Raw genomic sequence first — 25613 nt, forward strand, 5'->3', positions numbered from 1 at the left:
TGCTTCATACAATCAAAACGTTGACTGAAATGATGGTCGTCTCGAAATTTACTTTAGAGATGGGAACCTTTATATCGTTTTAAGTTAAAACTGCTCCAATCCTCCACATTTAACCGGTAAAAGCTTTGCTAAGGGCAACTCAGCATTTGGTTTGCCATAGTTTGTTACAAAAGAACAAATTGTTTTTGAGAGTAATGTATTTGAAATGCGTCAGACTCTCTCTAAAGATGACTGAATCTGTTTAGTTGCAAGCCTGTCGGTACTGTCGACATATCCCCCCCGAAAAACCATGAAAAAGTGGGAAAGAGAAATCAAATATACCAGGCTGTACTTCTTTGAAGAGTCAAGCAAGGACATCCCTGATTTATTACAGCCTCAGAAAATTGCACATTTCTTTTTAATGAGAAGGTTTCGTCACCTGCTGCTCCACCAGACAGGTACAGCAACGCTCGCAGGAAAAAAACAAAACAAACAGTTCCTGAGAGAGAAACAGCCCAGCCCGCAGGTGAAACGTGACACACTGTGGATGTTTTGGTATCAGGCAGCAGGTTGCCACAGAGGCACACCGTTGTTATGTGGTGAGGAACTTTCCAAGTGACTCAGAAATGCGGCAGCATTCCACGCCAACCCCACAAGGTTATCTGGGGCTTGAACACTCAGGCTATCTGGCGATTCCCTGGAAAATCTATAATCACCGAGTGAGATTATTCCTACTCAGATCCACGCAAATATGTCGACTCATTTTCTAAAGATGGTCTAATCGGTGCTTATGCATGCATCACTCATGTCTAAGTGCTGGAACTGCTCTTCTGTAGCTGAAGTAAGCATACACAGAGCCCAAAAATCCTTTTAACCTATTATTATACTCACAAAACAGCATAAATGGATGCATTCTATTTTTTCCCGCTAAATACTGAATCAGCACAAAAAATTCAGGGTTCCTCTTTGAGCATTTTTCCAGTAAGAGTTATTTTTATTTTCTTAATATAAACATATTAAACAGTGTTGTTACAGTTCAATCCAAATGCACTGTGCTCTGTCTGGCTGATCTCCTGAGCGCAGACGGTTAACCTGCGGTCAGTCTGCCCGGCGTGCATCCGTCCTCCATCTGAGTCTGACCCCCTTCACGTCTGTTCATGTTCACTCTTCCAGGATATAATGAAATTAATGAGCGTTTGAGAGTGTCATAATGCAATGTTCAACACCCACCACTACCCCTGTAGTGGCATGTTACTATGGCAACAAGACAGGAAATCAACATAACCCTTGTCAATCCGTCTAATTTGGCAAAGCTCAGCTGCAGAAATGAACGGTCTTCGAACAGAGTCTACAGCTTGACAGATAACACAGGAAACCAGTTCAGACAAAACAGGAAGGCTCCAAGAATGCCGGCACGGACCGACACATCACGATGTGAAGCATTTACTCAGATTTCCTTTAATAAATCATATTGATTTGTTGTGCTCGTTACCTGTGAGAACGTTATCTGCATCGAGATCCATGTTCACTCTGTTTTTCTTTGCTATTTTCCCCATGATCCATTTGGAGCGGCTGTACTGCTGAGTGGAGAGCAGCCAACGCAGTGACTCAGGGAAGATCCTGTCAGAAGTACAGGGAAAGTCCTCGTTAATATCGCAGGAAAAATTAATCGCAACGAAGAGAGTCCTGCTGAGGGACTGATTGAAATATCAAAGTTATGGTTAGAGGTGCAACATTAAATCTGTGCGTCTTACAGTGTACCATTTCAACACATCCTGGATATAATACAGGGGAAAAAACTGCTGGGGTAAGCAAACGGTGAGATCATAAACTGTATCCTGAACAGAAATGAGAGCGTCACGCACACACACACACACACACACACACACACACACACACACACACACACACACACACACACACACACACACACACACACACACACACACACACACACACACACACACACACACACACACACACACACACACACACACACACACACACACACACACACACACACACACACACACACACACACACAGGTGGTACCGTCTTGCAGCCGTCACTGCTGCTGTGGCTGTTTTCATTTGACATGCTCCATTACCTACTATTTGTATTACATTATGTTGAACACATGCCTGTGAGGACTCCCGTATCTGCTAGATGAAGGGCTGCATGTTAATGTGAAAACAGTCAGTCAAACTAGCCCTGCACTTTTAAGAGCACATCTTGGTCTGTTGACACAATTTCACACCAAGTGATCACTTTTGTCGTGGCAGAGAGTCAGAGGGTTGAAGCTGGTTACATGTCTGTGAGACGGCCGTAAAAGTGCAGGTTCAATATTTCTGCACCGGCGTGGTAAGCAGTTGCTTCTGCAAATACAGTGTTTTTAATCAGCTGCATTTAATTATTCACAGAGCTGGCCACTTGCCATGTATTTGAAATTCACTGAATGCTCTTATGAAGGCAGGTCGCAGCTGACTAATGCATTTGAATTTCTTAGTGCGTATTGAGTGGGCAGTTTTATGTAGATCAGTCTCACAGTCAAAGAAACCAGATGACTTCATGGTCAGATTAAAAACATATATTCAAAAAAACTCTGAGAATTTCCGAATAGCATCGGTCTTAGAGTTTGCTTCAGGTCTCTGTTGTGATCAGTAGTCTTTCAGCAAGCAAGGCCATGACAAGTTTCAAACATCTTCAACAGCGGCTGAGTGGTGAGGATTACCTTCTTATAAACCAAGTCTACAGCAGGTTTAAACACCAACCTAAAGAATCAACTAAAAGACTTATTGCTACAGTTTGTTACACAGAACCATTTGAAAGTTCTTTAAAAGTACTTTTGAAAATGCTGTGTCATAAAATTTTAATGGAGGACTGGAAAAATGTGTGCATTGTGAGAGACGTTCAACAAATCTAAATCAATACGTTGACCACAGAATTGCCCTCGTTGGCGGCTGCGGTTCAGATCATAGAATCAGCCGTCTCTCGAACTTAAGAGCAGCACTTAGGTACTACAAATAAGTACAATTATAAGGATTAGCATTCTTTACTTGAGTATTTTTCTTTCATGCTTCTTTACACCAACCAGTCACAACATTAAAACCACAGATGAGTAAAGTGGGGAACACAGCTCATCTTCTCACAGTGCAATGTTCTGCTGCGAAAACCTGAATCCTACGACGGAGTATTAGGGCCAAACAAAAAAACAAAACGAGAATAAAGTCATAATGTAATGAGAATAAAGTCGTAAAATTATGAGAATAAAGTCATAATATTACGAGAATAAAGTCGTAAAATACGACTTTATTCTCGTAATGTTATGACTTTATTCTCGTAATTTTACGACTTTATTCTCATAATATTATGACTTTATTCTATTATGACTTTATTCTCACAACATTACGACTTTATTCTCGTAATTTTACGACTTTATTGTCATTATATTATGACTTTATTCTAATGTCCAATTTTTTTTGGTCTTAGTTTGGCCCTAATACTCATAAAGTCATAACATTACGAGAATAAAGTCGTAATGTTGCGAGAATAAACTCGTAATAGAATAAAGTCGTAATATTATGAGAATAAAGTCGTAATATTACGAGAATAAAGTCGTAAAATTCCGAGAATAAAGTTGTGACATTACGAGAATAAAGTCGTAATGAATAAAGTGGTAATTTATGAGAATAAAGTCATAATATTATGAAAATAAAGTGGTAATTTATGAGAACTCTAACAGGAAGAGCAGTCTTCTCCCTGTGTTAAAATTAAGAATATTGAGCATCTTGTGAAGTTATATTTATATATTTATAATATATTACAACTTTATTCTCGTAATTTTACGACTTTATTCTCATAATATTATGACTTTATTCTATTATGACTTTATTCTCACAACATTACGACTTTATTCTCGTAATTTTACGACTTTATTGTCATTATATTATGACTTTATTCTAATGTCCAATTTTTTTTGGTCTTAGTTTGGCCCTAATACTCCGTCGTAGAATCCTGGCATTCAGGAGGATGTTTATTTCATAACTTAAACTGTATTACAGCAATAAACTACAGGATTACTCTGAATTTGCTGTAGTGGTACATTTTATAAGAATACAAAGGGCAGTGAGAGTAGAGGGCTCAAAAAAACCAAAAATGTGTCAATTTAGTTGAGAGTTCACTTGTAGAAAACACTTGGATGTAAGAATTTCCTCAAATATTTGTTAATTAACAGTATTTTAAATGTTAAAAGCTTTTTCGATTAACAAAAGTTCAGTTCAGACGGCACACCAATATTTTTATCGCACATGTCACCATTTATTTCAGAGGTCCATGAATGTTTTGTACAAGTTAAAAGAGCTTTAAAGCTTATAACAAATACAAGACAGCTCCGTACCAAATTTCAGCACATTGCTCAGGTTTTTTACTTACCATATGTAGGACAGCATAAGCAGCAGGGGACAGATGATGACAGCTTGAAGTACCTGCCAATCGCGGCACAGGTACGCCACCCCGGGCATCAGGAGTTGACCACCCACAACCACAAAATTGGCCACCATGGTCATGGAGAATCGCCACCCTGGCAGGCAGAGCTCAATCCCTGGCAGAGAGAACAAAGAGATGGGGGAGAAAAAAAAGAGCATTTGTTGTTGCTGATTTGTTGGGGACACAGTTAGAAATATGGGTAAGACATTAGAGCACAGCAAATAGCCCATTCTTAAGCTTTTTGTTAGTGCAGCACAGACCGCTACCACTAACATTTCCTTGACTTGGCAATGGAAATTAAACACTTATACAACAAATAACAGACGGCTAAAAGCAGGGTAAGCAATTTAGCTAAATGTATAATCCACAATACTGTGTGACCTTCAAGGAATCTCTCCTCACCGTCTGCTAACAAACAAAATAAAGATAAAAAAAATGGTTTTCATATGTGGCTCCATAAACTGGCAACAAATAGAGTGGGATCAGTTTAGGGTTATGCAATTAATCAAATTCTAAATTGTGATTTCAATATTGGCTCTCAGTAATCACAAAAATGATGTAATTGAGGGAAAGGGGAAAAAAACAGATGGGACATCATTCAGAAATTACTTAGCCTGCTACTGTTGGTTAGGTAATTACAATATCTGCAAACCCGCTCCGCCAAAAAAAAAATTGCAATCAACGCAGTAATATAACGTGTATGTCAGCACATCAGAAGTTTCTGTGTCCCCTCTGAGGTAATAATTGTCCATACAGACAATCTGAAGGGTTTTAGAACGTGGAATGTGAATACATTTCACTATTTCCCCTGATGACGTACAGGGAACACAGCTGATGAATCAGCTAACAACACTAAACACACCTGACAAGGTGAGGCAAACAGGCCAGAACAAGGACCCAGACAGTGATACCATTCTCTCTGAGAGCTTTTGCCTTAATCTGACACGTCACACCCCCCAGAGATGAGTAACGCTTTAATTCCATGTATTCATACTTTTAACATCTGACATCAATTTGGCATGAATTACACTTAAGCTGTTTTACTCTCAGCTTATCCAATGCGACACCGTCCCGCTTTTGTCCGTTTAATGTTATATAATATATAGACATATTGGACATCCAGTTCAGAACTGTTTTGCATATTTTATGATATTTTGACATTTTATAGATGAAAAGATTAAAAACAAATCCACATATCCTGAATAAATGACTATGTCCAGCTGTTGTTCTGAGACAGTAGAGAGATGAAAACAGTGAGCAGCTGTGAGGGTGAACTTGCTAGAAAGAGGTTCCTTGTACTCTTTTCTCTGCTATCAGAATGGCGCTGATTCATTCACGCGGTCATTAGCATGCACACCGCACCAGCAGCGAGCAACCCCAGACAGTCCATCCCTTTACATACTGCAGTATAGAGGATAGGTTCATGTCAAACCACAGGACATGCACACTGTTGTGCTGCCATTCCCAATAAATCTTTTGTTCTACTTCGTTTATCCCTTTTAGCGGTTACATCTCTACTGTTTCTAACAGGTCTCCCCCGCTGCCCAGAAACGCTCTTCAGCTGGGCTTTTTTCAAGGTGACAGGCCCAGCATAATACAGTGGGTGTTGGCGGCCCCTCTTCATTCCAGTGGAAAAGACTGGAATTTCAATTAGGACTTGCCCCCCTCTGAGGACATGAATAATGCTCTCTGTTCACAGACACTAACGCAGCTGGAATGACAAAGCCAATGAGTGGAGTGCAGGGCGATGGGGGCAAGACCCGCTGTGTTTGAACCAACTAACCTCAAGGCTCCCTCTCTGCGGACTGCTGGGAGAAAAGTCTGCCGGTTACAGGACTGCATGGGATTTTAATTCTTCAGTTATGTATGAGGCATCACGTGCACCGATCAGACCATTGCAATGTAAAAAGTTCACAGCGTGGTGAGCTGTCCTTCCCATGAACCAAGACTCGGATGAATGGCAGTAAAAACGATATTATCAAGTACTCTAACGCGATAGTGCACACACAAAGATGGGAGACAAACTAAAGGAAACATCTCAAAACTTGACCTACATGCTAGAAGGGTGGAGTGACTGACGCCGCAGGGTGGATTTTGTTAGCATATTTTGATTTCACTTCTCTTATTTGAAGCAAGTGTTACTTTCAAGTTGTTTTGAGTTAGGAACCATATTCCTTTCTAGGGGTGGTCAAAAATATCGATATGGCAATATATCGCGATACTTTTCCAGCCGATTCAATATCGATATTCAAAATTTGAATATCGATTTTTTTTTTTTTTTTTATCCCCGATCTTTTTCCCATTATATCACCCAGTGCTCCTACCTAAGTGACAGTCCTGGGCATTGCCACTCTCTACCAACCCTGGGAGGGCCCTGCACTGAGCTCAGGTTTTATTTCACGTTTTATTTCATTTTATAATTTATTTTTTATATAACACAATTGCCTGTCCTTAAAAAATGAAAAATAATGGACAGAGGTTTATTTATTTATGGATTTATATCTATACTGACTGATCACTGTGCCTGTCCTTGGTTTTAGTACCCATCTTTCTTGTGTTTATTATCATTTGCCACATAATTAAAGCAACCTCATACTAAATTTAATGTTAATTTCATATGATGTAAATAATATGAAAAACATATACAAATATGTTGTAACTTTAGCTTGTATAGTTATAATAAAACATTGTTTTGACTCAGTTTGTCCCATAAATTGCAACTCGGATTTTAAGATCCATCACTATCATCTGATGTACATATATACAACTTGGATTTTAAGATGTGTAATGCATTTTTAAATTTTTCGGTGAACTATGTAGAATATAATAATTGGGATATCGCATAATCGGGATATCGCAATGTGTATCGTATCGTGGCTCAAGTATCGTGATGCGTATCGTATCGTGAGGTCCTTCCCAATACCCACCCCTATTCCTTTCAATCATTTTTACCTCAGCTGGACTGGGATCTTCCAGGATCCAAATGCCTCCATCCATGGGGATGAAGGGAGCCCTGAATAGTTTCATCACTACAAAAATTACAGGAAGTTGTGGCTTCACAGTCACACATTCACTGAAATATGAGAGATTTTTGACAGAATTCATAGACATTTTTATTTACTGCCATCATCAAAACACCAAATGAGGGAACATCATTCAGAAGAACGGGGCTACATTCCTCTAATGGTACAGATTCATACAAATTACCAAGGCACGTGAAAAATGTGATGCTGAAAAATGTGAAAATGGTATGCTGTCTTTTTTTCCACCTTTTCAAATTTGTCATGCATCTGTGCATATAATTGAGCTAGACTGAATGACCAGAGGGAGTGAAAAAGAGGCCTGAGCTACTGGTGACCCTAATCCTCGAACAAACCACTGATCAGCTTTCCCCAAATGCTCTGCTGCTGCCTCTGTTCCACCGACATAAATCTTCCAGTAACAAGTCTGCTGCCACAAATAATAACTTTCTGAGGTCCTCAATCAATCTCTTGGAGGAGAAACCAAACAGGACATTCAAGCTTGTAAGAATTAACAGATTTAAACACATTACAGTCGACATATAAATGACATCATCAACGAACAGGCCTTTAGCCAATTATAGTAAAGATGATAATCTCCAAAGAAGCTTTGGCTGGTTTGCTGACTTTGGCAATACAGGTATGAGGCACACTCTGTGGTGACAGCAGTGGCTGCTAGACCTCTGTGAATCACGCAGCAAACCCACTGTTTTACAAGTGAAAGAGGTTGGTGTACCACCAAAGGCTCTCAGTGGAGCCGGTCCTTGCACCCACGGGCTGATGTCATAACCCTGTACCGGTCACAGGAGCTCTACCTAATCCAGTCCATTTGGTCTGTGAAGTATAACGATTATGATAAGGAAGTAAAAGCGCTGCTATTTCTTCCTTTCTTAATGGCGTAATTATGATGGTTGGGTTTTGTTTTTCCTACCGGAAGAAATTGCTTCAGCTTCTCAGATAAGTCTATAAACTCTCAGGGTCACAGCTGAAAAAGTAGTAATCCTAACCTACCACTTTCAATAAAACGAAATCCATTTGAATGTTTTATGTTTAAGATGTTACTTCTTCAAATTAGGAACAACAGCGTTCATGTAAACAACAACCTTTGTTATTTCCTGTGAAATCAGAGTAAGAGGCAGCCGGGTGCTGCTAATCAAATCAACTGGATTAACTGATCACCAGCACGTGTGACCTCCTTTATAAAAGTACCAGCTTTGGCAGTTCTGGAGAATTTAGGTGTCTCTTAACACGATGCCATGGAAAAATCAGATCTTAGAGGAACGATAGTTGCTGGACTTGAGTCTGGGAGAGGTTAGAAGATTCAAGATGAATTTCAAGCAACCAAGAGCTGTGAGATCATTTAAAATTGGGAAACATTCAAGATAAAAGGATGTCCCAGCAAGTCCAACCTGAGGTCAGGAGTAGCACAAAAAAAAAAAAAAAAAACACAAGCCAGGCCTAAGTCAGTATACATGGTTAAGTAATGTTTATTTTTAAACCTTTCCAGCAAAAAGTCTACTGTCTTGTTGCGGCTTAGGTTTCAAAAGTTGTATCTAAACAAATCACAAGACTTCTAGGACAACATATTTTGTTTAGAGAAGACCAAGGAGGAGCTTTGGCCTAAGTACAACATATTTAGCAAGACATCAAACCAGTCAGTGTATCAGCACAAACCTGTCCTACCAACTGGAAAGCACGGTGGTGCAGGGGTGATGATTTGGGTGTGCTTGTCAGCCGCAGAACCTGGACAGCTTTTAAGGCTGGATTATGGTTCTGCAACAAATCGACGCCAAGCGTGCGCCGCAGGTTGCGCCGCGTCGCACACCCCACGCCGCACCGTGCCTGACATGCACCTCCCACAAATTGTAACTACGCGTCGAGGTGACGCGGACCCAACGCAGACCGAGAGGGCTGTGATTGGTTTGCTTGGTAGCAACGCATTTCCGGTTCCGGTTTGTGAAGCAGTCGTGAACTTTCAGCGCTCTTTTCTTCGTGTATGTGTGATTTTTTTTGTTTTTGTTTTTTGCACAATGGTTGACCTTATCTCTTTGATTCACTGTGACTGGAAAAGTTGGATAAACCATTCAGGAAAAGATCGCACCCCCCTAGCGCTCGCGGGGGGTACTGCACCGCGGCGAAATGGAGTATTGCACCGCGGCGAAATGGAGTGACGGAGAAGTCCGAAGTAGGCCTGTTTTGAAAAAATCGATTTTCTGATTCTAAATCGATTCTCATATTAATTCCTAAAAATCGATTTGTATGTCTAAAGATCAATTAAAAAAAAAAAAAAATTCTAATCAATTTTTTTTTTTTTTTTTTTTTGCCCCATCATTACATTTCTGCCTGGTGAACTTTAATCCCAGTAGTCCCAGTAGTTTTGAAAACTAAATGAACTTTTCTTTAAAGAAAATGCTGGACATTTCAGCTTAAATTTCTAAATGTTATATTAGTTCAATGAAGTTCATATTATCTATATTTACTATAGCTTGTTTGGTTTCTCTGTTATCGGACACGGTTTGTCATGAAATACCTGAAAAATGCCGGGTGCTTCATGGCAAGCTGTGTGTCTGGTGACAGAATAAATCAGACAAGCTAAAATAATTTGTTTACTGCTTGAGCTGTTGCAATTTCTTTCTTTTTTTGCACTTTAAATGGATATTGAAAGGCCTATTTGAGTTATTTATTTCTTAGTTATTTCACAATAATTATTGTGAAATTATTATTTCAATAGTTATTTTACAGTCATATAATCCAGGCAACACTAACCCAAATCAATATCGAATCGAATCGAATCAAATGGTGTATCTCGATTCTAAATCTTAAGAATCGGAATCGAATCGATTCTTGACATTTGAATCGATACCCAGCTCTAGTCCGAAGGGTTCACGACGGGGTCATGGCAGCGGCGTTGGCTCTGCGTTGATGTAGCGCAGAACCATAATCCAGCCTTTAGTCACCGGGCATAACCAACGGACAGGCAGTTAATGTAGAACCGAAACTGCTCAAAAACCTCAATGAGTGCGTTTACATGGGAAGTTTAATTCCTATTTAATTCAGAATTAAAATTAAATCCGATTTAAAATGAGTAAAAATTACAATGTAAACACCTAATTCCGAATGAAAATGGCCATTCCGAATTAAACTTAATTCCGCTGACTCAGCTGAAACCAGCACATTTCTGTGCTATGGGGGGAGAAGCAAACAAACCAACAAACAAACAAAAAAGGTTGGTCACAGCACAGGACAGCAAAACAACAATAAAATCTAACTTAGCCAGTATGAACACAATGTGATGCTGTGCCAGCAGGGCTTGTCTCATGACACAGACATTAGCATTGTGTAGAGTCTTAGTTCTTTCAGACCTACATTACAAGGACAACCAGAGCACAGACCTTCCTGAGTATCTGTGGAGGTGGGATATTTCTGAACAGTCACTTTCAAAGGTCGAGTAAGGGAATTTTAGAAGAAAAAAAAAAAAAACATGTACAACCATTTCTCAACTTGTCATGCAGTGTTTGACTCTTGTCCTCCGGGGCGGGTTTGTTGCTGCTTTTAGATTTACAAAAGAGAAGTAATGGGATTAGCTGACGTAAGATGAAAAGAAAATTGTGAGTGATTAAACTCTTGCCTTATATTCTTGCTTTTACACCAGACAGCCACGATGTAAAGTACTCATTGGTATTTTATGTTCTAGAAAATGATAAAACTTCCCAGTCTGCAGCTTTGCCCGGATCAGATGTCGGGTAAGGATAAACACTGCTTCTGCAAACTGCTCAAAATAGTGTTTAGTTGTCTTAAGCTCTGTGACCTTGATCTTGTAAAGGTCACAGGATGCAACATCATTCAAACAAAGTACCCAATTTCAGTTTGAATATTGTGCCATGTCTCTGCAGACTTATTCAGACTTTAAGTCTTTAAGTCTCCAGTTTCCCAAAAACCTCATATGCACATAAATATATAAACTTGGGTGGTCTATGGTGGCCTTACTGGGGAGGTTGGGGATGAAAGTTGCAGTCAAACCGATTCAGATGTGGAAAGCGGCTGATGAGTCCGAGTGATTCATCTGATCTGCAGACCTGACCAGGGTCCAGTAAACCTTGGGTCTTTGTCTGGTTTATGAAGATAGAATAGTTTTCAAGTGAAGGCAAACTGAAACCTCTAAACCAGTGTCTCCCAACCTGGGGTCCGGGCCCCCCCTGGGGGGGCGCCAGAGATCTCTGGGGGGGCGCAGAACTTTGTCTGCTTTGAGGATATGCAGTTGTAAAAATTATATTTGCGCATGTTAAATAAATAAAAAATCATAATAAAACACTTATTGGAATACTGTAATCCAAGTCTGTATAAACCCACATAGTATTTTAAAAAGTTATTTAGCAGGATAAAAACTTAATAACTTATTATTATATCATTATTCAACATTTAATCATACTACTAATCCGACAGGTTGTTAAAGGATAAATGTTAAAAGTTTTTGCTCTCATATTAAAAGAGACATTTTTCAGAAATATTTTTATGTCCTTGCATATTTTCTGTGCGTATTTTATACATTGGTGACACAAAATGAAGGTGAGAAAGACAAAGTCATATGTATACAGGGTAAACCAAAGAGAAATGTATCACAAAAACATAATTAATGTTCATTTTTTCAATTAAAGATTTGTAACGAATCACTTTACTCTTTTGGTGCTAGTGCGTACGGGTCGGGGGGCCCGGCTGGTCTTAGACACAAGTAGGGGGGGGGCTCCAAGGAAAAAAACTGCTCTAGAGCACCATGACAACACAGAAAAAGAAACAAAACAGTGATCCCTTCACATTTGGTTTTGAGCTACAGTTAGTGAGGCATGTCTCAGGGATCAAGACACATTGCTCTTAAGATATCCTTCCAACTGCTCGTAGAACATAATCACGCGACGGGCCGTGGCAGAAAGCCCACGCACCGATGGAGCATGACAATACTTCTACTGATGAAGTCGAGGGCCTTTGTAAGGTCAGTAAAAGGAATGATAAAATGATCTTCTCCATTTTGTTTAGTATTTGTTTGATAATTTGTGCAGTCAGAAAATCAGATCCTACTACTATTAGTACTCCTACTTAAGAGTTAAGCTATTGATTGTAATTCTGCAAGAACAAACTGCATTTTATTTACAATTACTCATGCAAATAATGTCTCCCACTGTGTGAATAGGGTGGCTGTCAGGACACAAACATCCTAAGGTATCCTGCACTCTCCTCTCTTCCAAGCACAAAAAAAGGGACTATTGACTAAGAATGAGGCCATAGTCATTGATTAGTCTCTTATCTGGAGTTGCAAAGAATTTCCAACAGGCCTCCAGTGGCCACAAGCACTTTCCTTTGATCTGTGTGTGCAGAAATTCTCAGCAATCAGGCCAGTAAAACACCACTGGGGAAGGGTTTTCTCTTCGCAGTGGTAATGTGTTAGTGTGCCTCAACTATTCCTTGCACTTTATTCTTTCCACACACAAACATTAGCCCAAAGCAAGCCAGTGACTTTCTGAAAGTTGTCATCCGGGCACAGAGTTACTGATCAAAGTGATCAAATACAACACACTCAGTGATCTGACAAAATGAAAAGTGAAACTGCATTTACTTTCCCCCTAAAAGCCTTGGAAGAAAGTGTAAGGTTGCCAAAGATGATTTAGATAATCAAACTACGCTGAGGAAATTGTGGCATGATATATCTGGAGGATATGCAATGCAATCTGTCTTACATAATATAGTAGTAACAGATTTTTGTCTTTGGCTCAAACAGCATTTTTAGAATAGGCCATGTCGTCTGCTTTTAAAACAGGAAAAGGTCTCCTTAAATCCTCAGCAGAGGAACTTTGCTGAGCAACAGCAGATGCAAACTCCGCACAAAAAGGGAACTTTAACCTTGCTCTGGATAAAGGAAAAAAAAAAAGAAGTGTTCACCTTTGGCCCATTTATCAGTAGACAGCTTAGATTAATGGTAAGAATGAGTATGGGTCAACCAAGTGTGATGGAATTTTTTTTTTTTTTTAGGGGAGAGGGGGTCAACAGTCCTTGCACTTTGTACACAGTTTGTAGTCGAATCATCAACTTGCTGTCAGACTTCTAACAAACAAGAATATGGGCTTCATGCAATCGAAGCCCTCCACAAAAGGGACCTCTACAGATCTGCTACTTTTTGCATTGTTCCTTGAGCCTCATCTATGAGCAGTAGGGCTGGGCGATATGGACCAAAAGTCATATCTCGATATTTTCTAGCTAAATGGCGATACTCGATATATATCTCGATATTTTTTCTGTGCCTTAATTGGGGTTTCCCCCAAAGCATTATAGCATAGCATCTCTGTTAGCATCTCTGTTAGCTTCATTTTTTTCTGAGGCAAACCCTTAAAAAAACAGTCAGTTTTAATACAAAGCCTCGTGCCAAATGTCACACAGGTTCCTTTGTTAACAGAGGTCTGCACAATATCAAAATGTATAAAACAAATGAAATAAAAATAAACTGCCTGCATATATAGAATAAAAATGCTTCTTGAATAAAATAAAACAAATATCCCTTTCCTGCATAACAATTAAATTAAAATACACTGTAATTAATACAATGCAGACAGTAACAGGCAGACTTTTCAACTGAGGTTGACAGTTGTGCAAATAACAAAACATTTGTGCAAATCTCAAATAAAACATTCAAGTCAATTTGTCACAAAATAAGCTATATCAAAATCATTAAAAAAAAAATGTAAAAAAAAAAATGTAAAAAAAAACCGATATAAACGATATTGTCTCGTACCATATCGTGTTTGAAAATATATCGATATATATTAAAATCTCGATATATCGCCCAGCCTTAATGAGCAGAGATATATTCATACCCGAGGTAAGGAGAGGGCACTAGTGAGAGAAAGCACCTTATTACAGAAAACCCCTGAGGAAACCAAAGCTAAGGATGGCACTGCAGTGGGAAACACACATGAAGCATAATTTCATCCAAGATGGGGAGCAACACTCCACTGCAAAACAGAAGGAAATAAACATACAGACAGCTGGGGGTACACACGTAAAAATGACAAAACAGAAAAAAGAACTCAGAGGACAGATTAGAACTGAAGGAATGGGTAGTGCCAGACCAAACCTTTTCTTTCAGCGTTGCACACTGAAATGTGGACACGTGCTTTCCTAATGTGAGAAGCTTGGTTTTCTTACAGTCTTTGGACAACTTTGGGCTACATCAGTGATCATCAACCCAGGTCCTCAAGATCGACTGTCCTGCATGTTGTGGATGTTTCCCTACATCAACACATCTGATTATAATTACGGAACGGTTGATGACCACTGGGCTACATATTGAGAAAAATGCTACAAAAGTGGTTTTGGTTTGAGTATTTTACTTCTGCCACCTCCTCACTCTCCTCTGGTCTTTAGGTGGAGGTTAATTTCTTATTTCTTTGAGCGGTTCATGTGCATTCAGCCACCATAGGATACATTAAGCATATCACATGATAGAAGGCAAAAGAGCAAAAGGAACTGTATTATTGTTGTGATGAGTTGTTAAGATTAAGATAAATATATCTCAGAGCTTAAATGAGTAAGCAGCTCACTTTTATTAAAGACAAATCATAAACTTAAAAAAAAAAAAGATTTCCATAGGCAATATGTGCAATAATAACCATTTATCTCATCGTACCTCCGTTCCGTGACTCTGTATTAAAATACAGTCTCGCATTTGCACCTGTGTAAATAATTGCTATCCAGCAAACAGTATGTACAAAAAGGTGCGACCTTTATCCAAATACAAAATCCATGAGTCTCTGGGTGTGTCAGCAGAAATTTGAATTACAAATAAAGATTAAAAATATTCCAGACAGTTGCCGATCCTGCCATGAGTGGACGTCGTTGTAAATTCACCCTAAAGTCTACAATACAACATCCTGAGAAATAACAAAACAGTAAAGAGCTACAAGTCAGTATGTACATGCCTTAGTTAGAATGTAAACTATAAAAAGTCCATCACAGTGAGGTTAGGAAACAATTAATAAATGAATAAAACATTTGGCTTATATGTAAGGGTTGTCTAGAAAAGAACATCTCTGAGACAATGATGACAGCAAGACTTTGGTTTGCAAGGTTGCATCTGAATATCCCACAATCCTTCTGGGACAATGTCCTTTGGACAAACAAACCTAAGTGAATAAGTCTGATTATAATGCACACTCCTCCATGCGGATAAAGAAAAATAAAGCAGGTCAGCACAAATATTTCCTGCCGACGGTCAAACACAGTGCGGGCGGGGGGGTCAACTTGACAGAGGGTAAACTTTTTTTAATAGCATAAGAGTACTTTTACATAAATTCAAAGGAAAGCTAATTATTTTGGGCAAATTAAACCGTACAATTCCCCAAAAACCACAACAAGATCCAAGGATTCTTTACCATACTGTCATATGAAATGTTACGAAGACAATAGCTTTTTAAAAGCAGCAGAAATGTTTTTTTTCTTTGTCCACCATGTTAAAAACCATAGAAGTGAAGAAAATTTGCAGGAATGTTTGATTACTTTCAGGAAGTGTCATTTCACCCTCATAGGCTCCCATCCCTACTATCGGCAAAAATCATCCCATGTAAGGTCGGACTCCAGTCTAATTATTTCTTGCGACATCCGTGTATTGCTTCACTCCACAATGTCAACCACCAATAAGCTAGCAGCTGCAGTAAACGTCATGGCGGAGGTGACAATGAGATTTAAGAAATGAATGACAAAATAAAACAAAAGTGTGAACCAGCGAGAGTAATTCTTGGACAATATTGTAAAAGCTGCTCAGCCTTCGAGGTTAAAAGGTCTCTGTCATCCAGTTACTAATATTAAAGCAGTTGTACGTTACATTATTTGAACAATTCAAATGTCATCATTAATATAAATGCAATATAATTTATGTTCTCTGAGCTTCCAAGCTCCCTGTGGAAGCTTGAACGCTTCAAACTAGCCAACAACTGTGTGCCGGTTAGTTCCCCCGGGGCGAGTGGGATCGTTTTTCTGCTCTAGATGATACAGGGCCGTCATGACCATTTATACAACTCATGATGTCTTTCCCAAGACTGAGAACACCATGTGTATGTCAGTCATCATGCTCTGAGCTTCCCCGTCTTTTTTTTCCTCTGCATGTATTTCTTTTTATGAGGCTGCTGTCTCACACACACACACACACACACACACACACACACACACGACATGTAAAGGCATTCCACCACTGACTCACACTCGAGACGTGAACGGGGGGCTCTGCAGGGCAATTCCTCTTTTTACTGTGGGTCAAAGTCCACATACTCCCTTTTAACAGCATCAACGGTGAAAACCACAACATTACAGGCATAAAATGAAAAACACTAAACCAATCAGTTCAGTTTCCTTTAACCCTCAATCCTTTTCACACAGTCACAGGGCCGATGGATTCCTGCCACAGAGCACAATCACTGGGTCCCAAGCTGATCACTGATTTCTCACATAAACACCTCGTGCAGCCAGCTAGCATGACTCAGCTGTCTGAAGTGTAGTGTGTGTTTGCAGGTGGGGAGGGGTTCGGGCCAGGGGTTGAGTGTTTACTGACAAAAAAAATGCATTAGTAGGCACAGCACTGCGATGCTGATCTATAGGCGATGAGCCTTCAGCTGTGATGCTAAAAAGGCTAGCCTGCACGGACGAGCACCCTGGTATAAATAGAAGCCCTGGATCATATGACTGTATATAGCTTTTGGCTTTGCTATTCTGCTGTTACACTTAAGCGCTAACATACTGCATATCAGTGATATGGAGAGATGAATTAGCTTGTTTTACACAACAGGGGTTGGTTTTCTGTTTTCCCCTTTAGTGTCAGTGTACTTTGATGCACCCTATTCAAGCACTCCTAAGCTTATCATCATGCCATTTCCACATGTTTGTGTCTAACAGAGAGTCTATGGTTAATGTTCTCTCCTCTCCTCTCGTCTCGTCTCGTCTGGTCTGGTCTGAAAACCGTCCTGCCACGAACTTCCTCCTACATCTCAGTGCAGCAGTTTGCATCAGGAGCTGGAGCGCTGCCACGGCTGCCTCCCGCCTGCCACACCTCACGCAGTCCAGTCTCGCTGTGAGCTCCTCTTTGACAAGTCATCCTGGAGCAGGACTTGTTTTTTAACTCATGCTTTTATTAAAGGTAAAATACAAAGTATGAAACTGTTGCTTAAAAGATAGAGAAATGGCACATATTGTTGCATACAGTACGTGGTTTGAAATGATAGCATGCAATGATGCTTAGTCTTCCGTATGATTTAAATTAGACTAAACTGAACATGGATTGATAAGAATAGGGGATTAGTCCAGACACGGCTGGAGCTGGGACTCAGCTTTCCTTCATGAGCAGAGGCGAACAAAGCATGGCACAAAAGAAGATCATGTGGTTAATAATGCTGCATGTCATATGACTGACATAGTGTCAAGACTATCCTGAATATTAACTTTGGTTCAACTCTTGATAACAACGATAACCCATTTTATCAATTGCCACCTTCCATAGCACTCAAGGACACATTGCAGAAGAAAAAAATATTGATAAACTTTTATATTTGGCCCATGAATTTTTGAAACAAAATCCCTTGAAATAAAAGAACAAACTTTCACAAGAGGTGTTATTAACCTGTTACAACAAAAGAGGTTAAACCCTTTGTGTTTGTATAGTAATTTGCCAACTTTATATGCATGTATGCTACATCGGTTAAAGTAAAGTAAATAATCTTTATTTGTTAGTACATTCTTGCGAAACACACTGAAATGAGTCCTCTGCTTTTAACCCATCACTCGTTAGACTAGGAGCAGTGAGCTTCCATTTTTCCGGCGCCCGATGAGCAATTAGGGTTAAGGGACGGGCCCAAAGTGGTTCACCTCAGTGGCCGTCCCAGGGACTTGAACCCGGGGCCTTCAGACCTCCTCCGTAACCGATAGGCTACCACGCCCTAGTTCATTAGAGGTTAACTTGTTCCTGAGTTCTTGGAGCAGAGTAGTTTTGTCAATACATTTAGACTACAGGGCAAATAGCATGTGATGGAGGCCGCACATGGTTAGATATAAGGGTGAGAGTATCCCAACACAAAACTCCAAACCTCCACCTGACCAGAAAAGCTCTGTTCAAGAGAAATGTAATCTGATACTGTAGTGTGACAAGAACCAGCACTGATACTCATAGAAAGAATGATAATTCATGATGGTTTATATGCTGTTTAGCCAACACAAGGAACGATCTCAGGAGAAATTACTTCACGATTACATTCTGCCTGGAATGAGAAACACTGCAACAACAGTGGAAGGAACACACGCAATACTCATGTTTACTTATAAATGAGGAACTGGTAGTCTGATGCTGTCTGAGCAAGTACAAAAAAAGGGAACATTTTGTAATCACCGTTTATGTAAAAGAATCAATAAAAAGATTTGATAACCCGACTTCACATTTCTAGTGCTGGTGCTTGGTGCAGGTCTAACCATTTAACAAAAGTTAAAAGGCTTTTAACGTGGCATACTGAACATGGCTACAAGCTCTAAAGTTACAGAAGAGCTGCATCCAAAACCTCTTAATGGAGAATTTAACAACCTTCTGGAAAATTGTTCTAGACGTCTGATCCATCGGTCGTTTATGTAGCAGTTAGAGGAGCATGACTGCAGAGGGTAAATGGTCAATCTCTAATCAGGCTTATAAATTAAATACATTTAAAAAAAAGAAAAAAAAAAAAAAAAAATCACACACAAGAGCTTATTGCCTCATTTACTTTGAAATCACTGTTTTTCAGCTTTGCAGACTCACTGATCCACTGAGAAACACTGAGAAATATATAGCGGAAGGTGATGAAAATGTAGTGAAAGACAGTGGAGATTATGATATTTAAAGGTGAAAGAAATAAGGCAGAGGAAATAAAAGAGCGAGAGAGGTGCACGCTCGTGACTTGCCTGAGACGAAGAGGAGCGTGAGGGGGAGCACGTTATTAATGCGTGCCAGACCAACTGAAGAGGATGCACCAGAACGTAACTTGTATGCCAGTGGAAAAAAGAAAATACTCCTTTCTAGGAATAAATACGATGGATTGAAGATTTTAATGTGTCATAAAATGTAAACATGCTGCCATATTTAACAGCTAAAATTAACTGAAGCATTCCTGAGGGTGATGCCCACCAGCGAATCAAAGATTTGACTGCTCCTTTTGGTGGAAGAATGGGAGGAAAAAAAGACTCTGAAGAGTTGCCAACAGAAAGCCTCTTTATCTAAAAAGAATGTGACAGCCCAATTTAATTATGCAAAGTTGCATCTGCACAAACCAAATGACTTCTGGAACAATATCCTTTGGACACTTTCAAGTGCTTAAAAAGACAGCAAGCTCACATATTTTCTTTTGAACAGGTTTTGCATCTCACCTGAAAGTCTTAATTGCCTGATCAAGATTAGTCAAGAAGCACGGTGCCATGTTATAAATTAAATAAAAAATACAGCATTCTGGTATAACTACCTCATGCCAACTGTCTAACATGGTGGTAAGAAGGGGGACAATTAGGGCCTCCAAGAGTAGTTAGATCACATTTTACAACAAATTAACACCGGAAAACTTCCATCTACAACATATTTCATTCTGTTGTCATTTCACTTTAAATTTTACGATCTCAATGCTATTCTACACTTCACTTGATAGAAAGACCTGCAAAACTCAATTATTCAAATTAGTAAAAGTGTAGTTAAATGCCAAGTCCAGAAAACTGTCACGCAACCTTTCGTTTGCCAACCACCAAGCTGAAAAACCACAGATTTACTGAACCACAAACTATAGTCTAATGCAAAACAATAGTCAAGTTAAATTCAATAAAAACTCCCTGCTGTGTAGCTGCACTTCACCCACGTTCCTCCGCCCGTTGCACCCTTGCTCCTTTGTCCCGGGAGCAGACTTAACAGTAATTCTATTTTGGGTGAGTGGTAAAGCTTTTCAAGCTTTACAGTGAAAAATAAATTAGGATGACAAGGACATAGGGGGCCTTTTCCTTCATCATCCCTCCCTCCTCATGCACTCGTCCAACCTTCCTCTGCAGTGGACAGTTACTCCAGCCAAAGAGGCTTTTAAGGATCCGATGCCGAGACCACAATGTTCATCAAGTGCAAGAGCAATTACCAGGGTGCTATCAACAAGTCCCTCCTCTCCCACTCGAGGTCGGCGGTGCCACGGAACAAATCGTTTAAAACCTTTTCTGTCCGACAAGAAGGTCACATAAACAGAGAGAATCCCAGCAAACATTACAGTCCTCGCTTACAGTTCTTACAGTGAGGGGTGAAAGTGTTGTTAAGGAAAGTTACCACTTCATCTCAGACCCCTTCTGTCATTATTAGAGTATTGATCAGCAGTAACGAGGATGAAAGTCTCAGAGAGAGACGTGGGCTGGCGCACCTAAATGAAAATGAAAGGGTTCAATTTAAGGGTAAGCAGGCTGGCACTTTTTTAGTAATGAGAATATATGCCAACGCAGGCTTTCGGTTTAGTAAGTGTTAGATGGTCACTGCAACACAATAACTCTTCTTTTAGCTGACTGCAACACTCAGCTGAAGCCTGGAATTACACTGTAATAGGTTTTTGATCAAGCCTGTCAGGTTGTTTGCAACACACCAATAATAATGATTAAGACGGAACAGCATGGTAGCAAACCTAATACTGAAAAAATATACATTACCTAAATATCAGGAAGTAGTGTTGTGACATATTTTGTATGAACCTTTATATAGAAGCCAGATTCTTTGTCAATATAACAATATTGCAATACTGATCAATTATATACAAAAATAACATGACACTAACATTGTACCTACTTAGTCCTAATAAGAAACGCTGAACTTGTAATGCAACAAGAGCTGCTCGTCTTTGTCCAAAAATGGAGCTAAGCTCCGAACAAACCAGTCCGACGAACAGGAAATTAAAGCACATAGTTAAACAGGTGAGCGATATTTTCATCTTTTCTTCCTTCAGCCTTTGTTCTCTTCAGTCATTGCAGTGTTGCTGCAGGGGTCATACCTCATCAGTGAACACTAAAACCAGGGATCCTGTACAGCCCACAGCAAAGCAGCTTTCGTAGCGCTACAGTGCTCCCAGACGTGCCAGAACAAAATGTCTTGGATTCCTGAAAGGCCAGGTTTATCAAGACAATCCAAGAAACTCTGGTTGATACTGTTAGGCGAAACAATCAATGTGCACACTCGACACAGAAGAACAGAGACCATTAGCCCTCCATGTTACTAATATGAACGCCCAAGTGACTTAATCAAGACCATTATTCCCTCCTGGTTTGTGATCCTAACACTGATTCTCAAACTGTAACTTTCCAGTCACACCAATATATCAATCGACAATGTCTGTGGTTTGTTTGTTTTAATATCTTAAACAGGAAAATAGCTTGCACGGGAACATGGATGAACAGCGGCTGTGTAACAATGTCAAATGTTAGCATGCCTAGCTAGTTTATTTAACAGATACAGTAGCCAAGCACCGCTTCCAAAGTCAGAGTTAAAGCTGGGATACGCAGTCCTATATGAATCCTTACCCACTAAACTGTCACATTCAAGTGAAAAATCACCTCACCATCTGCCAGCTACCCATTTCAAGAGTACACTAGCTGCTATTACGTTGGCAGTGACACCCCGCGTTTAACAGTCGAATCTAACGTGTGGGTGTCGAGCTGGTCCCTGGAATAACCTGCCTCCAAAGATACCGGTACATTTAATTGTAAAAAAAATTGTCTCCCAAAACTATAACTGACAATGCTGTAGCCAATCACAGACAGGGAGAGGCCAAGGAAGTGGGAAGAGGGGAGGGTGCGGAGAGCTGGGAGCTGGCTTTCTGTGTTTTCCTTATGATTTTGTTCAGAAAAAAAACAAAACATAACAGATGTGACGTCATACAGGAATCCCTTACTTTACCTTTAGGTTGCACAGTTTAGTACTGTGTGTACCAAGTACCACCGGAAGTACTAAAACCAAAAGTGCCTTATTACATTTATGTCACGATACAATTGTAATAGATGGACAAATATGAGGACATTTCTACTACTACGCAAGATCTATTCTTAAAAAAAAAATGTTTTTACAATATGTTATTAGCTCCATACATTTAGCAACATTAACTTCTTGAAAATAGTGGATAGTGCAACCTGTCAACTACTGTTTATGAAACAATCTCCAGAAATCACATTTGAATAACTTCAATAGGTTATGTATATACACATATATATATATATATATATATATATATATATATATATATATATATATATATATATATATATATAAAAAGGTTTTTAATCATTAACCTGGTACCATTAGCTTTTTCAAGCTCATGGTCTGTAATATAAACGGAATAAAAAGACCTGGGTACATTTACCTGATGTTTTTAATAATATATTGAATAATGTGTGAAGACAATTTAATTTGTCTTTTCTTTACATAATTATAACTTGTTACTTAAATCACTTGTTCTAAATCTCTGTTGATAAACATTCTTATATTGCATATGCCTTTGACTTTGAATTGACCTGAACATGGTGTACAGGAGAATACCGGAATATAAAAAGTTAATATACCAGGATATTCATTTTTTTAATACATGTAGCCCAGCCCTAGCTGAGATACTTTCTTTTGTTGCCTTCTTTATGAAATCTGCTTAACAGAGATTTGAATTAGAAAATAACAGTATGTGAGAAGAAACTTCAGACAAATGATCCATTCTTCCACAGCACTGAGCTACTGACAGCATTTTTCCAAAAAAAATAAAAAGGAAAAAAACTGTCTTAAACTTGTTTTCAATGTATGTAATCGCTCTAAAATAAGTTGATTAAAATCATTCAGTTATCAGAAACGTGTTCACCATCAGCAAGCTGTACATAAAGACCAGAACTGGAGTTACATTCAGTAACTACTACCCTGGGGACAAGCGTGTTACTTATAACCACGTAAAAATGTATTAAGTCTCCTGCAAGCAGTAGTGAACTACATTTTCTGAGAAGCATGACTTTCTGAGAACATTAAACCAGTTGAATCCCAGAACTCGTCAACAAAGCTAAAATGGTAGGGTTGCATTGAGGTAACATTGCAACTCCCTTTCCCTCATATTTGACTTATTGCTTTCAGTTTCAAAGCCTCTGTGTAAGACAAACAGCTGGTAAACGCATGGTTGTGTGAGGACAAAGCGAGCTTTGCTCACTGTTCCAGCCCAGAGCGCATCGCCCTCGTTAAAGATTTGTGTAAAACCTACAAATGTCTTTCTACCAACGTCAATCAAAATCAGAGCATATAAATGCCCATGACTACTTCTATCTTGTGACTAAAGACTGAATACCCTTTGAATTGGCCACTTTTGCACTTGTACTCCGAATCTGGATGGGGGGGATGGGGGGCAGTGTAAAAGGACTAGATTTACTTACTGAGAACGTAGAGAGAAAGGGTGATCCCTGCCAGGCAGAAGCCCTCGAAGAAACGCAAGGTGCTGAACATGGGCACGTTGACGGAGAAAGCCACGGTTAGGCCAAACACCAGCAAGAACAGCACTGATATGATCAGAACTGGGTGTCGACCGAACCTACAGAGCAAGGTAAAAGTGAAAAGGACACTTCCAATATGGAAGATGCATAAAACGTAACATTCAGTAACAGTATGGGGTTGGTGAGAAATCTTACCAGTCTGCAAGTATTCCAAACACCAAATATCCAAATATCGATCCCACCAACAGAGAGAACTTCGCGATGTGGACTTTCCATGCCGAGTCACACACCAGACCCCACTGTAAAGAAAAACAGGAAAATGATGCTGGTTAATTAATGTGAGGGTGGGTGAAGAAAACAGACTCTTCTTTTAGGAAGATGCCTTTATATTATTTCTTAAATGTGCGCACTGCATTATAACCACTGAGAACACACCAATGTCTACAGAGAATATCAAAGACCGTCTTAGTATTTGCCATATTAGGAGCACATGCACAGTAAATAATGTATTTTACTAAACCAATCCAGAAACGTCACTTAGCAACTTGAACATTTTAGATTTCCCTATGCAGCTAACTGCATGAAGACCAAAAAAACCCTGGATCAAGTCTACCATACATAAAAATCACACTAGACAAAGTAACAGAGAAACTAAAAATGTATTATAGACCCAGTACATGCCCATGAATGGGAAGCTTAGGCACAGCTGACCCAAGAGGAAGTATTAATGGGATCACGTGTGTTTCTGCAGAATACCAACTGGTTCATGAAAGCAAACTTGGAAAACCATGAAATTGGCATTATGTTTGATACACAAAGCCATCTGAAAGGTTTAGTGGTACTAGGCCTCTGCAGGTCCATATCGTGCTCTTTATGCTAGTAAACAGGGTAGAGACTACCGGTACATGAGCAAACATTTGTCACTCCTTGTTTACTTTGTTCACAGGAACTTATCCCTATTGCTTCCCAGTAGCTGTATAGAACACAGCAGACATACAGTACCTGGGTTTGCATGAACGTTATATAGACATAAGCCCCAACAAACGACTGCAGAGTGTTCAATGTAAACCCCAGACAGTGTCATATATTAAACTATCTTGAATGAAACTGTTCTGAGAAAGAAAGGCAATAAAAAGCCTCAGCTTCACTGCAACCTTTAAAATGTGGAGCAATGCTGACATCTCCAACTGTTGCCTACTAGAGAAGGTTTCAGAGGGAACCACGAGACTCATTTTGAGTTATTTTTTTGTTTTTACAGAAAGAAAGAAGCAGCAGGCAGTAGCAGACAGGTGTGTGATGGCCATAATAAGTGCCGTGTGTGTTTCCAATGTAATCACAAACAGACATACTACATGCTGTGAAACTGTGTATTTATTTATTCATTTGCAGCAACTATACCTCATGTTGACATCCAAAGTGTTGTTTATTCTTACAGTTTTCTCTGATGTGCTAACAACCCTTGAACCCTAGTGACCCGTACAGAATGGAAAGCTCCAAGATTACCCTGAGCCACCCAGCCTCCGTCACATGAGCCGGGACATGCCACTCATTCACGGTTTCAGTATCAGTGTCAGCAGAGGAAAAAGACAGAGGTAGCAAACCAAGTTCCTATTGCGCAAT

At 39.5% G+C, this 25613-nt stretch overlaps 1 protein-coding gene across 1 annotated transcript in view; it reads right to left on the bottom strand.

The window, feature by feature from the left end:
* slc22a23 (solute carrier family 22 member 23) overlaps positions 1 to 25613 on the bottom strand; it is a 42593-nt gene that overhangs the window by 10635 nt on the left and 6345 nt on the right. The window contains exons 2-5 of the mRNA XM_061732360.1: positions 24189 to 24292; positions 23937 to 24091; positions 4411 to 4579; positions 1472 to 1599 (exon numbers count right to left, since the gene is read on the bottom strand). Coding sequence (XP_061588344.1) covers positions 1472 to 1599; positions 4411 to 4579; positions 23937 to 24091; positions 24189 to 24292 — 556 coding nt within the window. The remainder of the gene's footprint in view (positions 1 to 1471; positions 1600 to 4410; positions 4580 to 23936; positions 24092 to 24188; positions 24293 to 25613) is intronic.

The sequence above is a fragment of the Cololabis saira genome, chromosome 10, assembly GCF_033807715.1.
Source record: "Cololabis saira isolate AMF1-May2022 chromosome 10, fColSai1.1, whole genome shotgun sequence".
Lineage (NCBI taxonomy): Eukaryota > Metazoa > Chordata > Actinopteri > Beloniformes > Belonidae > Cololabis > Cololabis saira.